Below are 17,034 nucleotides of genomic sequence, written 5' to 3'. Positions count from 1 at the left end.
ACTTAAAAGTTATACCCACTTCTGTTTTCCAGACAGGAAGTCTGCCTCATTCCTACCGGCTCATCAGTGTTGTCAGTCACATTGGTAGCACTTCTTCTTCAGGTGAATAGCCATCATGATTTCAGCATTTTATCAATGAACTAGTCAGCATTTGCTCCTTATTACATTGCTCTTTGCCTAGCTTTGTGAGGTATGTTTTTCTTTTTTCTTTTCTTTTTTTTTTTTTTTTTTTTTTGAGATCCAGTCTCACTCTGTCGCCCAGGATGGAGTGCAGTGGCACAATCTCAGCTCACTGCAGCCTCTACCTCCTGGGTCCAAGTGATTCTGCTGTCTCAGCCTCCCAAGTAGCTGGCATTACAGGCATGCACCACCAGGCCCAGCTAATTTTTGCATTTTTAGTAGAGATGGGGTTTCACCATGTTGGCCAGGCTGGTCTTGAACTCCTGGGATCAAGAGATCCACCCACCTTGGCCTCCCAAAGTGCTGGGATTACGGACATGAGCCACCATGCCCAGCCCATGAAGTGTAAGTTTTTCAAGAAAATCTTTGAAATCTACTTTAATCACACTCAGTGTGAATTGTGTTAATAGGTGTAACTGTTTTGATTTCTCTATTCATAAGTGACCTAAATTCCCCTGAACAAAATACATTAATCAAAAATGGTGTCCCAGTGTAGCATATGCCTCCTTAATTCTCTGTGTATATAAAAATATTTTTTTCTTATTTTCTTTTCTTTTCTTTTTTTTTTTTTCCAAGAGACAGGGTCTCACTCTGTCACCAAGCTGGAGTGCAGTGGCACCATCATTAGCTCATTGCAGCATTGAATTCCTGGGCTCAGGAGCTCAAGAGATCCTCCTGCCTCAGCCTGCTGAGTAGCTGAGACTACACGTGCATGCCACCACACCTGACCAATTTTTTTAAATTCTTTGGATGGACAGGTTCTTGCTTTGTTGCCTAAGCTGGTTTCAAACTCCTGGCCTCAAGCAGTCCTCCTGCCTTGGCCTCCCAAAGTGCTGGGATTACAGGAGTGAGCCACTGTGCCTGGCCTGTATGTTTTTTCAATAGGTTTTAGACACAGTGTTGAGGATAAGTTGAATGTGGTAGTTTTTTTTCTCTTTCTCAAACTTCCTGCACCTGAGATAAATTCAGTGTGTTTTTATTTTTTATTTGTTTATTTTTTGAGACAGCATCTCGCCCTGTCTCCCAGGCTGGAGTGCAGTGGTGCTATCTCGGCTCACTGCAACCTCCACCTCCTGGGTTCAAACAGTTCTCCTGCCTCAGCCTCCTGAGTAGCTGGGACTACAGGCACATGCCAGCATGCCCGGCTAATTTTTGTATTTTTAATAGAGATGGGGCTTCATCATGTTGGTCAGGCTGGTCTCGAACTCCTGATCTTGTGATCGCCTGCCTCAACCTCCCAAAGTGCTGGGATTACAGGTGGGAGCCATGACACCCGGCTTCGGTGTGTTTTTAAAAACCTTGATTTTAAGATGTTATTTGTTTCAGGTCATTACATTAGTGATGTGTATGACATTAAAAAGCAAGCGTGGTTTACTTACAATGACCTGGAGGTATCAAAAATCCAAGAGGCTGCTGTGCAGAGTGATCGAGATCGGAGTGGCTACATCTTCTTTTATATGCACAAGTAAGAAACTTTGCCAAATAATGAGTTAAAAATCACCTGAACTCTTTTCTTTGTTGTTTTTTTGTTTGTTTGTTTTGTTTTTTGTTTTTTTTCCTTTGAGGATAAAATGTTCCCATCAGTTGATTGGTTGAAAATTTTTGGTTTTTGTTATCTTTGGTTAGGGTCTGTCTCTTGATATTTCCCTGTAAGTCCAGAATATTTTCTCTCATAACTCAGCATTAATTGCTTATTACACAGTAGTATCTAGGTATGGAAGTTTGGATAATTTGTTTTATGATAGAAAATGTCCTGTCATAAATCTTTTTGGTCATCCAGTTTTATCAGCTAGAAGATCTGATTTATATGGATGGGAATTACCTAGCATGTTCATTAAAGCTAACTATTGTCAGTTCCCCTCTATTCTTAAAAATCAGCATTCAAAGGGTTAAGATCAAATGAGTGAACTGCTTTTTTAATAAAATACAGGCATGAAATGGAATTGTAAAGGTCTTTTTTTTTTTTTTTTTTTTTTTTTTTTTTGAGACGGAGTCTCGCTCTGTCGCCCAGACTGGAGTGCAGTGGCCGCATCTCAGCTCACTGCAAGCTCCGCCTCCCGGGTCTATGCCATTCTCCTGCCTCAGCCTCCCGAGTAGCTGGGACTACAGGCGCCCGCCACCTCACCCGGCTAGTTTTTTTTGTATTTTTTAGTAGAGACGGGGTTTCACCGTATTTAGCCAGGCTGGTCTTGATCTCCTGACCTTGTGATCCGCCCGTCTCGGCCTCCCAAAGTGCTGGGATTACAGGCTTGAGCCACCGCGCCCGGCCTGTAAAGGTCTTATCTGTATAAATTTTATTTTACTTTTTCTCCTGCCTGTTCTTTGTTTCTACTTACTAAATTTCCTGTTTTATTTTTTGCTTGTTTTATCATAAGGGAGATCTTTGATGAGCTGCTGGAAACAGAAAAGAACTCTCAGTCACTTAGCATGGAAGTGGGGAAGACTACCCGTCAAGCCTCGTGAGGAACAAACTCCTGGGTTGGCAGTGTGCGCTGCATATTCTTACTGCTGCCCACCTCACCTTTCCTCTGCTGAAGGAGAATTTGGAATTCTGCTTGATGCGGGAGCAACAAACAGCTCAGGGCCAAACCAAAAGACAAAAATGGGAGTTACATAGAATGCTCCATGCTATTTTATGGAAATTTTGGTCTCACATCTGTAGCTGATTATCCTCTTTTTCTCCTATAAGAGTGGCACTTCCTTTTGTCTTAGGAATACATGTTGTAAATATATATCTGTGTGTGTGTGTGTGTATACACACACACACACACACACACAGGATGAATGGAGCCTTAAAGAGTTAGGATGAGCCCCCAGAATATGCCTGCTCAAAATTAATAGCACAGCAGTTTGGAGAAGAAATGAAGGTGTCAAAGAGTCCGTTCACCTGAGAAATGTGTGAAGATGTACTTATCAGTTGGCTTTTAACTTTTATGTTCCTTGAGTAGTTTCACTCAAGTCTGTAACCTTTTGTGTGTTTCCTTATTAGTAAAGTTCACTGGAAAGCCAGCTCTTCATGTTACACTAATGACAGTTTGTTCTCTTTGCAAGAGAGGGACATTGCTGTCACCTGACTTGAGGAGCTGTTTTTTTTGTTGTTGTTGTATGCAAATTTCATGAATTTGTGATGTCTTTGCTGTTTACATGCAGTCCCAAGAAATGGATTGTTGGTGCTTTGGAATATGTTACAGTCCCACATTTGATATTCCTCATATACTTTGCTCTCTCTAAGGAGATTTCTTCACACAGTATGTTCATCATATATCATCATCATTATTTTGGTGGTAAAGATAGAATCTTTTTTCTTTTTTTGTCATTCTGCCATGGAGCAGCATTACCCTAATGGATTGCAACCAAAACTTTAAACAGGTAGAAAGATATTTCTCCAATTGGGACTCCCCAGCAGGAATACTTAGGGATAAGGAAGAATGCTAGCATCTCTGTCTCTCAAATATAGGGAGGATTAGAAGAGTGTTCTTCTGATAAAGCTAAAATTCTGGACCACTAAAGCTAAAAGCCCTATTGCAAGTATGAAATTAAGTACTTGAGCTATAGGACAAACCTTGGGCATTTAACCATTTACTGTCTGGCTTTGCCTTTAAAATAGGATTGCAATTAAAATGTGATTGGCTTAGGTAATCCCAAGAACTAAAAAATAACAAAGGTGCGTAATATATTTATCTACTTTTTAGGTGCTCTGAGTTGAGGCAAAGTAGAGTGGCAACATTAAGTGCTATGCTAGTCACTTAGCTGACATAATCAGCTTGGTTAAGCAGCTTATGAAACCATATAAAGAATTCTTTTGAGGATGGAATTCTGTCCACAAAATAATTTTGTGAGCCCAGATGTCATTAGGATCACACAGAGTTAAGTGTAGCAAAAGGAAACCATCGTTGTATTCTTTCATGATTTTTCTTTTATTATAAACAAGAGATTATTCTTTAGTTCTCAGAGGTAGGGACAAACCATATCAGGTTTTCAGAAGGAAAAAACATTTTAAAACCCACCATCACTTGAGAGAATCGCTTGAACCCAGGAGGCAGAGGTTGCAGTGAGCCGAGATCACATCATTGCACTGCAGCCTGCGTGACAGTGAGACTCCATCTCATTAAAAAAAAGAAAAGAAAAGAAAAAAAAACACACAAATCATCATCACAGAAGATGCAACATATTTTCTGAAAGATTGCCTTAAGAGAGCTCCAGCCCTACTCTTGGAACTTGGATGTATTCTAATATAGTAACCTATTCTAAGTTTTGATTCTTTGAATTATAAATGGCCTCACCAGTTTTGCTTAACTACTGATAAATGTTTTGCCTCCTACCATCTACCTATATACATTATTGTAATGAATGTTCCAAAATGGTAGAGTGGTAGAAAATGCCAGAGTAGTTTAGAGCAGAGGAAAATATTTGTTTTAAAACTAGCTTTAAAATTTTGTTTCATTTCTACCAGGAGACTCTTTAGTTTGGTTTGATTTTGCTTGGAAATAATTGGTTTTCTTATAAATGAGTGAAGTGGTGATAAAATTCTTTGGCTAGTTATTAATTATTTTACCTGTCTTTGCATTTGAGAGGCACTGTTAAAAATTATTGGGAAAGATTTAAAGTGCAGGCTGCGTTAAAACATGGAGAAAAATAGAAATAATGCCATAAGTCTAGATTGCCTCATGAAGCAGCCTCATTTGAATTGCTTTCATAGCTTTCATGTGTGTATGGTTTAGAAGTACACTTACCTCAGAAACCTGATTTGATCTCATGTCTTGGGCAGGAGTTGTTGAAATAGGTTATGGGAATATATAAGTTATCTCACTGCTCATGTACTTGCATGTTTGGGACTCAAATTTTACTTGATGTCTGTCCATTCTTGTGGCCCTGTCAGCCTTCTCCTTCCTTTACTCCTTTAATCTATTTCTTTGACTACCAATGGAGATTTCAGCTGGACTATGTTGATGGGGCTTGTTGTTTTTTTTGAGCTGGCTGTATATATTTTAAAATTATAAATAGATAATATATTATTTTTTGCACATTGTTATCAGTTTGCCCAGAATTGGGGATAGGGCAGTTAGCATGTTGGGGCCAGGAAGGGACAAGTTAGATAAGGACTGAGTGCTTCCGTTGCAGGCAGTTTGCACAATACCTAATTAACCTTCCTATTGAAAATACCAAATGTGTGGTTACATTACTTTAAATGACATTGAATTGGAACTTGATGGCAATTAGTTCTAGATACAGCATTTTGATCTTTGTTGGAATTTTAAGGGAAAAATAAACTAAACTTCATATTTGTTTATTTTAATCCCCTAATAGTACTGAAGGTTGGAAAGTTGCATGTGGCTGGATGCTGTTAATTTCTTTAATAGCCATGACTACAATTTAAGCCTATGAGAAGATAGACTGTTTCATAGGGATGTATTCACATGTGTGTGCACACTCAGGAGTTTTGTCACAGCAGGATAGAATAAGCAAATCCATGAATTGGTCTTTTGTTAATACTTTGATTCTAAAAATTATTTGTTTACTTGCTATGGTCTGTTCATTCTGGGCCTAACTTTAAAGGCTCAATAACAAATACAACAAATGTAAATATGTTTACATTTTAAGACATATGCAGTGGTACTTACAGATCAGTTAATTAACTCCAGAAAGCAAATGTTAGACTACACATTTATTTTTCTCCTTGATCAAGTGTAAAATTCTGAAACAGGCTTTAAAATATAAAACCTCAGTAAAATAATCCATGAATTTACTGATTCTTCTATATCGTGTATAGTTACCATTATGTAACTATACACATGTACAGCTACAGATATAGTTGTATAATGAAAATTATCTGCAAACACCTAAATTAAAGAGAGAAAAAAAGTAGTTTGGAAACTCATTTGTGGTCTACTGAAAAGAGGTTATATTAAAGCAAATAAAAATATTTTCCTTCTCTGTCCTCTGAAATGATTGCAGTGGATACTCTTAGTTATCCCATTTTGTGGGGGTGGAGGGCCTTTTTAATTTAATTGACCCCCCAAGGTGGTCTTTTGTTTTAAACGGGCAGTGGGGGAGGAAACAGAGCTGGATCTCCAAGTACATGTGGATTTTTAGAAAAATCAACAACCCAACACCAGATGCAAGTCACATAGAACTGTTCCAATAAAATGGATGAATGTTTTTTTCCTCCCCATTTTGCTTTATACTGAGTATTGCACTTTTGCAAGTGTATGCAAAAACTAAATAGACTTCTGCCCTCCTCTTTTTATTGCATTACTTCAAAATTCTAATTTTGTCTCTACTGATATGTCTTATTAACATCTGAAAAAAATATATATATTTTATTGGAAAATTCTAGTTTGTTAGGCCTTGAAAGTTTTGTGACAGTTATTTTGCTGTGTTTCACCACAATCATTCACCTTATGGCATGCTTTGATTACTAGACTTCAGGCAGTCTCATTCATTGTATCATACTTACACACAATAGTAAGTTGTCTCCATGTGTGCTATGTCTGAGGTGTATGGAGTTTTTATTTAAAAAGTGTGCCAGGCTGAATATAAGCATTTGATTTTGTAACATTGGACTTTTCTTAAAAGTATAGAAGTTCAAAGTATAGGTATGTCCATTGGCATAAGAATAGAGAGGGTGAGAGTCTGGACCAGGATCCAGGTTTGTCCAGTCAGACACCAGAAACTGGTCTTCAAAAATAGTGGGCCTGTGTGAAGAGTGAGACCACGTGTGGGTGTGCACACCTCCTGTCCCCAGGTTTCCCTCCCTTTGAGCTTATCCTTCCCTCCCTAATTTGTCTGGCCTATTGTCATCGTTGTTTCTTTACATTTAAGGAGAGAAAAACAAAAATGAGATTCGTACACTTTGCCTAATTGAGCCACTACCAGGTTTTCTGGCAGCTGTGGCCACATTATTTGTGAGATGATTTTTTTTCTTTATGTTCAGAGTGACTTCTGATTCTGATTCTTTATGTTTTGTATGGAGCGGCACTTTTATCTGTGTTTTAGCAGAACTGTTCCTCTGTATCCTTTACGGTTTTTGTTTTTGTTTCCTTTTTAAATTATGCATAGAGTTTTTTTGTGTGTATGAAATTAAAGCCTTTATTAACCTTCTGTTGATTTGACTGTTATTTCTGAAAAGGACACATTCTTGCTGATACTTATAACAACCTATTCAAAGTTGTGGAAATCACCTTCTGTTGGCTTTCTGACATGGACTTCCTTGCAGCGTTGTTACTTCTTAAAAGGAACAGAATGGCAAACCAGTGTTTGGCCGTAGTCCCCATTGATTATTGTTATTTTCATCTGAGGAGCCTGTGAAGCTTTGCGGAGGCTTCTGGGTAAGTTTGTAAACCTAGCATTGGCCTTCACTAGGCTCTTCCTTTGCCTTATTATTAAGGGTTGGGAGAAGAAGTGAAATAGCATATGCATTTCTTACTTGCCTTTAGGTCTCAAGCCTAGCCCCAGTGGATGTGCTGCTCTCACAGTACTGTTTGGTATTTGTGAAACCTCCTAGAGGGTAGTCTTGTGGACCATTCAACTCTCCTTCAACCCTTTAACTTACCCACTGAGTAAGGCAGTAAGGAAAGTAAATGTGAAAAGGAAAAGCTGTTACTCTGGGGAAGATGTAAACCTGCAAAATGCTTCAGCCTACCTGCCATAGATAAAAATGAGTCATGATAGAGGACAAGCTAGGTAGGGTAGTGCCTCAGAACTCTAATGTTCCATGGAGTGTTTGTGCTCTTCTAAGAAGAGAAGACTCTAGAACAGGAGTATTAAAAATGATGCAATACCTCAGGATAGAAACAATCTAGCAACCTTCTTAGAAGTTGAAATGAGGACCATAGGCTCCTTTTGGGGAATCATCTTTCTGAAGGAATAGGTACATTATTAAACAAAAGTGGCATTTGCCACAGAAGTTTGTGCTCATAGGCACAAACTTTAACTGCAAATTTTCACTTCAATTGGTGTAGGACTAATATCAGTGAGAAAATGAGACCCCACAATCAGGGTAGGGTACTGCTTTACAACCACAGCTCCTCTTCTCAAAATAGTCCTTTTTCTTTCTTCAGATTTTGTTGCTTCCATCGAGGCAGAGCGGAGAAGGCAGCTGGAGTCATCCCAAAGGCCTGAGTGAAATCTTCAATGGACAGGTGCTCCTAGAAGAGAGGGACCAGAGGGCAAAGGTCACATATCCTTTCCTCCTCCCTTACCCTCAGGTGCCGTTTGCTCAGATGAGTCATATAGATGTGGTGTATAATCAAATAAATGAAGAGTAAACACAAGCAATGTCAGGAGAGCCAGAAAAGGGATGGAGAGGAGGCGAATATGGTATTTTGGTATTCCAGAGGTTTATCCCTGGATTTTTTTTTTTTCTTTTTTTCCCAGACCGTGTCTTGTTCTGTTGCACAGGCTGGAGTGCAGTGGCACGAACTCAGTTCACTGCAACCTGCAACCTCCACCTCCTGATTTCAAGCGATTCTCCTGCCTCAGCCTCCCAAGTAGCTGAGATTACAGGCATGCACCACCATGCCCTGCTAACCTTTGTATTTTTAGTAGAGATGGGGTTTTACCATGTTGGCCAAGCTGGTCTCGAACTCCTGACCTCAAGTGATCCACCCTACTCGGCCTCCCAAAGTGCTGGGATTACAGGTGTGAGCCAGCACACCTGGCCTGATCCCTGAATTTTTAACAATGAAAAGATAGTAGTGTAGTAGATTGAGATCTTCTTTTTACAAGGGTCAAGTTCACATTAGCCCAAATAAGCATTAGGACTCTTCTTTCCAAGCCTTAGTTTTCCTCTCTATTAAATGGGGAACGTTTCTTTTTTTTTTTTTTTTTTTTTTTTTTTTTTTTTAAAGACAGAGTCTTACTCTGTTCCCCAGGCTAGAAAGCAGTGGCACACGATCTTGACTCACTGCAACGTCCACCTCCCAGATTCAAGCAATTCTCCTGCCTCAGCCTCCTGAGTAGCTAGGACTACAGGCACCTGGCACCACGCCCGGCTAATTTTTGTATTTTTAGTAGAGATGAGGTTTTGCCTTTTGGCCAGGCTGGTCTCGAACTCCTGGCCTCAAGTGATCCACCCACCTTGACCTCCCAAAGTGCTGGGATTACAGGCATGAGCCACCATGCCTAGCCATTGTTTTTTTTGTTTTTGTTTTGTTTTTTGAAACAGCGTCTTGCTCTGTCACACAGGCTGGAGTGCAGTGACACAATCTCAGCTCACTCTAGCCTCAACCTCCTGGGCTCAAGCAGTCCTCCCATCTCAGCCTCCCGAGTAGCTGGGACCACAGGCATGCACTACCATGTTGCCCAGGCAGGTCTGGAACCCCTGAGCTCAAGCATCCACCCGCCTTGGCCTCCCAAAGTGCTGGGATTATAAGCGTGAGCCACCAACCCCAGCCAGGAACATTTCTTAAAGGCAAATTTTCACTTGCTTTTATGAAAATGAAAATAATATTACATATGAAAGTGTACTGAAAACAAATTAGGCAGGCATGGTGGCACACACCTGTAATCCCAGCTGCTCTGGAGGCTGAGGCAGGAGAATCGCTTGAACCCAGGAGGCAGAGGTTGCAGTGAGCTGAGATTGTGCCACTGCACTCCAACCTGGGCGATAGTTTTCCATCTCACAAACACAAAACATAGTATGTTGCTCATTTACCTCCACTTAAACAGTGAATCCAAGCTGCCCACAAAGCAAGCAGATGAGCCCTATAAGGGTATCTGCTCTAGTCTGGGTATGTGAGATTTTATTAGGGCCAGGTGTGGTGGCTCATGTCTGTAATTCCAGCACTTTGGGAGGCCAAGTCAGGCAGATTGCTTGAGTTCAGGAGTTCAAGACTAGCCTGGGCAACATGGTAAAACCCTGTCTCTACCAAAAAAATTCAAAAATTAGCCAGGTATGGTGGTGCACATCTATAGTCCCAGTTACTCAGGAGGCTGAGGTGGCAGGATCACTTGAGCCCAGGTGGCAGAGGTTGCAGTAAGCCAAGATAGTACCATTGTACTCCAGCCTGGGTGAAAGAACAAGACCCTGTCTCAAAAAAAACATTTTATTGCTGTCACAGGACATACAACTCTTCTAGCAAAAGACTGTCACCCTCAGGAGAAGTCTCCCTCCTGGGCCCTACTTTGCTTTGGATCAAGTTAACAGACTGCCTGCAAGGGAAGTAGGACCCACTCCAGCCCTAATGGATGGAGCAAAGTAGGAATCTAGTTTCCATATACTGCTGTGGCACTTACAAAGGAACTGAGGCAGATTTGAATATTCCCATTTTCAGGTGATGCAGTTAAAGTTTAAGAAAGTCAGGCCGGCGTGTTGGCTTACACCTGTAATCCCAACACTTTGGGAGGCCAACGCAAGTGGATCATGAGGTCAGGAGTTCGAGCCAAGCCTGGCCAACATGGTGAAACCCTGTCTCTACTAAAAATACAAAAATTAGCTGGGCGTGGTGGCAGGCACCTGTAATCCCAGCTGCTCCGGAGGCTGAGGCGGGATAATTGCTTAAACCTGGGATGCAGAGGTTGCAGTGAACGAGATGGCGCCACTGCACTCCAGCCTGGGCAACAGAGCAAGACTCTGTCTCAAAAAAAAAAAAAAGTCAAGGTCACCTCATTCCAATATATGTTCCACTGCACCATGCTGACCTTCTTCCTTGAGTTTCAGGTATACTGTAAAGCCCTCTTGTCAGCTTTCAACTCCCAGACCTGCAAGGTAAGCTATTAACACTTGCAGTTGGCCACAATTTTACCATTATGGATAGCTTCATCACTCTTGGCTTACAGGTTTGGTTCCCAGTTAAAAGGCAACTTGTTGGCCAGGCGCAGTGGCTCATGCCTATAATCCCAGCACTTTGGGAGGCCTAGGCGGGTGGATCACCTGAGGTCATGAGTTCGAGACCAGCCTGGCCAACATGGTGAAACCGCGTCTCTACTAAAAATACAAAAAAATTAGCAGGCATGGTGGTGGGAACCTGTATTCTCAGCTACTCGGGAGGCTGAGGCAGGAGAATAGCTTGAACCCGGGAGGCGGAGGCTGCAGTGAGCCAAGATCATGCCACTGCACTCCAGTCTGGGCAACACAGTGAGACTCTGTCTCAAAAAAAAAAGAAAAGACAACTTGTTAATCCTCATCAGTTTTTTATATTCTTCTGTGAATGTGTCAGATTATTTTTTAGGAGGAGGTTTTGCTTAGAGAGTGGGAGGGTAGCAGCAGAAGGTACAACTGAGGTCGGGGGAAGGATTCCAATAGAAGACACTAGGAAGGCCAAAGAACAAATTCAGAACTAAATTTTGCCTAGCTTTTTGAGTTGAAAAAATATTTGGATAAACAAGTAATACTAGCTTCTCTCATCCTGTGAATGATCCAGAAGATTAGATAGCACAATTTTACATTTTTACTCTTGGCTAGGAAATCACAACTGGGAGTCACTACCTTTCTAAGCTTTGGGTGTCTTCAGCCATAAGATGAAGGAATTCACTGAAATGACTTTTGTTCCCAGCACTAAGATGATAATGACACTGTTTAAGGCAAGCTAAATACCCTCAAGGCACACTCAGTTAAGAGTCCCAAATTAAAGTTGCTATAAAACAGCATCTCCCAGCCTTCATCTCTGCTGCTCTAAGCACCAAGAGGTAGACAGTGTAGAGGCGAGACTTGTGGGTTTCCTTTAATACTTAGGCTGCTCTGCTAAGATGGAGTTGCCCTAGGGAACATTTTATTGACTCCCACAGAGAGCCCTGAATTAAATAGCTTCTTAGTAAACACCTATAGATGGATTTCAACCTCAGGGGGGGTCTGATGCTCCAGATTTCTAACCTGTCAGATTTGCCTCCCACCCTGGGCATTCTCTCCTTAAGTTTCCTGGAAGCCTTTCCCACTCCCCGAGGCAGAGTAGGGGAGTATTTGGTTTTGGTTTGGGGCTTCTTTTTGTTTTTTGTGGGGGAGGCTGAGACAGGGTCGTGCTCTGTCACCCATTCTGGAGTGTGGTGACAATCACAGATCACCTGCAGTGCCAATCTCCTGGGCTCACCCTCCTGGGTAGCTGGGACAACAGGTGCTGGGTAGCTGGGACACCCTCCTGGGTAGCTGGGACAACCGGGCTAATTTTTGTATTTTTTTGTAGAGACAGTGTCTCACTTTATTGCCCAGGCTGGTCTCAAACTCCTGGGCTCAAGCAATCTGCCTGCCTTGGCCTCCCAAAGTGCCTGGGATTACAGGCATGAGCCACTGCACTCAGCTGAGTACTTGGTTTTGGAAGAAAGAGGATAAATATAAATGATTTGGGGATCAGTGGATGGGGAAGAGCTGCCATACCCCACATCTGTGTGTAGCACCCTCCCCCCAGGTTCCTCACAGCTGTGGCTGCTATGTCCTAGGTCTTTGCTGTCTCTGGTTCAGCCTGGCTCTTCAGTTTTGTTAGGACTGCTGGACTCTGACCCCTCAGGCTAGATAGCAGGGACTACCCATCCTAGTGGACTTGTATCTTTCCGTTGGTCCTGTTCCTGAACCTGCAGTCCTGCCAGCTGATTACCAGCCTCACCCATGCCCACATCCGCCTCCCTGTTGTTTACTCATCAGTGCACAAATACTTAGATTACCATCTTGCTCTGCCTGCAGCCAGACCCACCACCCCACTGTTGTCACTGGCTCACCTTGCAAGATTGGAGCAGACAGATCTGAAAACCTCTCCTACACTCCCACATGACACTGAACTCCGCTCTCCCACAAGAATGTATACTACTTCCATGATTAAAAAAATCAGCTGTAGTCGGGTGCGGTGGCTCACACCTGTAATCCCAGCACTTTGGGAGGCCAAGGCGGGTGGATCACAAGGTCAGGAGATTGAGACCATCCTGGCTAGTGCAGTGAAACCCCGTCTCTACTAAAAATACAAAAAAATTAGCCGGGCGTGGTGGCAGGCGCCTGTAGTCCCAGCTACTCAGGAGGCTGAGGCAGGAGAATGGCGTGAACCCAGGAGGCGGAGCTTGCAGTGAGCCGAGATTGTGCCACTGAACTCCAGCCTGGGCGACAGAGCGAGACTCCGTCTCAAAAAAAAAAAAAAAAAAAAAAATCAGCTGTAAGCCGGGCGGGCGCAGTGGCTCATGCCTCTAATCCCAGCACTTTGGGAGGCTAAGGCGGGTGGATCACAAGGTCAAGAGATCGAGCCCATACTGGCTAACATGGTGAAACCCCATCTCTACTAAAAATACAAAAATTAGCCGGGCGTAGTGGCAGGCGCCTATAATCCCAGCTACTCGGGAGGCTAAGGCAAGAGAATGGCGTGAACCCGGGAGGCGGAACTTGGAATGAGCCGAGATCACGCCACTGCACTCCAACCTGGATGACAGAGCAAGACTCTGTCTCAAAAAAAAAGAAAAAAAAGTCGGCTGCAGGCCAGATGCAGTGGCTCACGCCTGTAATCCCAACACTTTGGGAAGTTGAGGTGAGTGGATCACCTGAGGTCAGGAGTTTGAGACCAACCTGACCAATCTGGTGAAACCCTGTCTCAACTAAAAATACAAAAGCAAATTAGCCGGGTGTGGTGGCGCACGCCTGTAATCCCAGCTGCTTGGGAAGTTGAGGCAGGAGAATTGCTTGAACCAGGGAGGCAGAGGTTGCAGTGAGCCGAGATCACGCCATTGCACTCCATCCTGGGCAACAAGAGTGAAACCCCATCTCAAAAAACAAAACAAAAAAATCAGCCACAGGCCGGGTGCAGCATCTCATGCCTGTAATCCCAGCACTTTGGGAGGCAGAGGCAGGTGGATCACCTGAGGTCAGGAGTTGGAGACCAGCCTAGCCAATATGGTGAAACCCCATCTCTACTAAAAATACAAAAATTAGCCAGGCGTGATGGCATGCGCCTGTAGTCCCAAGCTACTAAGGAGGCTGAGACAGGAGAATTGCTTGAACTCAGGAAGTGGAGGTTACAGTGAACCAAGCTTGTGCCACTGCACTTCAGCCTGGGCAACAGAGACTCTGTCTCAAAAAAAAAAAAAAAAAAAAAAAAGGCCGGGCGCGGTGGCTCAAGCCTGTAATCCCAGCACTTTGGGAGGCCAAGATGGGCGGATCGCAAGGTCAGGAGATCGAGACCATCCTGGCTAACCTGGTGAAACCCCGTCTCTACTAAAAAAAAAAAATACAAAACACTAGCCGGGCGAGGTGGCGGGCGCCTGTAGTCCCAGCTACTTGGGAGGCTGAGGCAGGAGAATGGCGTGAACCCGGGAGGCGGAGCTTGCAGTGAGCTGAGATCCGGCCACTGCACTCCAGCCTGGGCGACAGAGCAAGACTCCGTCTCAAAAAAAAAAAAAAAAAAAAAAACGCTACAGAAAACTGATTTTTAAAAAAGAATCTAAGCCTTCTTTGCTTCTATCATGATGGGGCTGTCTTGAGTCTGTCCATTTAAAATTAGCAATCCATTTCTGCCTTCCATCAATCCTCTGGTTCAATAACATTGGCTGCCCTCCTTTAGAAATACCCCCTTTATTGGCCAGGCGTGGTGGCTCATGCTTGTAATAGCACTTTGGGAGTCCAAGGCGGGCAGATCACCTGAGGTCAGGAGTTTGAGACCAGCCTGGCTAACATGGGGAAACCCTGTCTCGACTAAAAATACTAAAATTAGACAAGCGTGGTGGTGTGTGGCTGTAATCCTACCTACTTGGAGGCTGAGGCAGGAGAATCACTTGAACCTGGGAGACAGAGGTTGCAGTTAGCTGAGATCACGCCACTGCACTCCAGCCTGGGCGACAGAGCAAGACTCCATCTCAAAAAAAAAAAAAAAAAAAAGAAAGAAAGAAATACCTCCTTTATGCTCCATGGCGTGATGGTAACAGTGGGACTCCAAAGGCCTGGTTCTTGCTCTGGCTTTGCAACTAACTAGTAATGTTAGGCAAGTCACTTCATCTCTCTGGATCTCAGTTTTCTCAGGTATAGAACAGGAGATAATAACAGCTTTCATTTGTAGAGTACTATGTACCAAGGGCTGGGCTTACCTTGTCATCATACTGGGATCATCCCAATGTTACAGTGAGGACACATGTGCCTCCTAACCTTCCAGCAACCTCACAGATGAGAGAACCAGGAGAGAACACAGGAATGTGCTCTCTAAGGTAAAAGGCAGAATTGAAATTCTCTGGGAACAAAACACTTTATATTGAGTCGAAACCCTTAACAGACTTTGATGTTCTGAGAGAGAAACTAGGTATCTCTCTTCTGTGATCCCTTGATTCATTTGTAAGACTACTTTTTGACTTATATAGAGTATATTATCTCTCCTCTCAATACCCCTAAGCTAGATTGGCAGCCTATTTTGGATCTTCGTGAAGTGGGAATGAATATTAGAAATGTGTTCTTAGGCTGGGTGCAGTGGCTCACACCTGTAATTCCAACACTTTGGGAGGCTGAGATGGGAGGATCACTTGAGCCCAGAAAGTTGAGGCTGCAGTAAGCCATGATTGCAACAACACTCCAGCCTGGGCAACAGAGTGAGACCCTATCTCAAATTTAAAAAAAGTGTCCAGCCCCAAACTCCATTCCTCACACGCACACAAAAAAGTGTTTTGAACAAGCTCTTCTTGCTGTGCTAACCACAGTTACCGCATGGACCATGTGCTGATGAGTCTTAAATTCATATCTCTGCCCTGGTGTTCCTCTGAATTGCCTGCCTGCTGAACATGTATCTAAACCTCAAAGGATGTAGCTACCAGTAAACTAAGCTCAGCCTGATCCAGTTTTCTATCGTGGAGAATGATGCTATTTTCTCTTCTCTCATACTCTTTATCCAGTAATTACCAAATATCGTTGATTTTACCTCCTAAATGTTTCTCTCCACCATGACCTATTCTAGATTCCCACCTACCTATCAGCCTGAGAGCAGCTACGCTGTCTCTCCTAACTGGTGTTCCTATGGCTGCTCTTGCCACCTTCCAGGCTTTTGTTCAATGAGCAGCTGTAATTATTATTAGTTTTTTGTTTTGTTTTTTGAAACGGAGTTTCACTCTTGTCATCCAGGCTGGAGTGCAATGGTGAAATCTCGGCTCACTGCAACCTCCACCTCCTGGGTTCAAGTGATTCTCCTGCTTCAGCATCCCAAGTACCTGGGATTATAGGCACAAGCCACCACGCCCGGCTATATTTGTAATTTTAGTAGAGTTGGGGTTTCACTATGTTGGCCAGGCTGGTCTCGAACACCTGACCTCAGGTGGTCCGCATGCCTTGGCCTCTCAAAGTGCTGGGATTACAGGCATGAGCCACCGTGCCCAGCCCAGTGTAAGTCTGTCACTCTGCTACTTCAACCATAATGATACTCCCCTTCACTGCCAGGATACATGATACGATCCTTAACTTGGGGTAGAAGGCACTGCCAGTTCAGCCCTGCCTCCCTCCCTGGCTCTGCACACCACAGCCACTCTGGCTATCTTACAGCTTTGCCCCCATTTTTATCCCTTGCCTTTGGGCTTCATGTTAGCTGTCCCTTCTCCAGAACTAACTTACTTTGTCTCAATAATTCCTGTTTATCTTTCAGAAGGAAATCTCTAAATCAGGCTCCTCTTTGTAATACCTTTTTTTCTTTTTCTTTTTTTGAGACAGTCTCACTTTGTTGCCCAGGGTGGAATGCAGTGGCATGATCTTGGCTCACTGCAACTTCCACCTCCCAGGTTCAAGCAATTCTCATGACTCAGCCTCCCGAGTAGCTGGGATTACAGGTGTACACCACCACACCTGGCTAATTGTTATAGTTTTAGTAGAGATGGAGTTTCACCATATTGGTCAGGCTGGTCTGAAACTCCTGACCTCAGGTAATCCACCCGCCTCAGCCTCCCAAAGTGCTGGGATTACAGGCATGAGCCACTGCACCC

At 43.3% G+C, this 17,034-nt stretch overlaps 2 protein-coding genes across 7 annotated transcripts in view; one reads left to right on the top strand and one right to left on the bottom strand.

Annotated features, from left to right (window-relative positions):
* Positions 1–6,126, top strand: part of USP37 (ubiquitin specific peptidase 37) — a 123,888-nt gene extending 117,762 nt beyond the window's left edge. For all 6 annotated transcript variants that reach the window (XM_028831112.2, XM_028831109.2, XM_077957565.1 and 3 more), the window contains 3 exons: positions 33–102; positions 1,507–1,645; positions 2,556–6,126. In XM_028831112.2, the coding sequence (XP_028686945.1) occupies positions 33–102; positions 1,507–1,645; positions 2,556–2,643 (297 nt within the window). In that variant the 3' untranslated portion in view covers positions 2,644–6,126. The remainder of the gene's footprint in view (positions 1–32; positions 103–1,506; positions 1,646–2,555) is intronic.
* A 1,115-nt stretch (positions 6,127–7,241) lies between these two features.
* VIL1 (villin 1) overlaps positions 7,242–17,034 on the bottom strand; it is a 32,967-nt gene continuing 23,174 nt past the window's right edge. The window contains exon 20 of the mRNA XM_001090524.5: positions 7,242–8,327. Coding sequence (XP_001090524.1) covers positions 8,214–8,327 — 114 coding nt within the window. The 3' untranslated portion in view covers positions 7,242–8,213. The remainder of the gene's footprint in view (positions 8,328–17,034) is intronic.

Source organism: Macaca mulatta, chromosome 12, assembly GCF_049350105.2.
Source record: "Macaca mulatta isolate MMU2019108-1 chromosome 12, T2T-MMU8v2.0, whole genome shotgun sequence".
Taxonomy (NCBI): domain Eukaryota; kingdom Metazoa; phylum Chordata; class Mammalia; order Primates; family Cercopithecidae; genus Macaca; species Macaca mulatta.
This window is presented reverse-complemented; position numbering and strand designations above follow the sequence as displayed.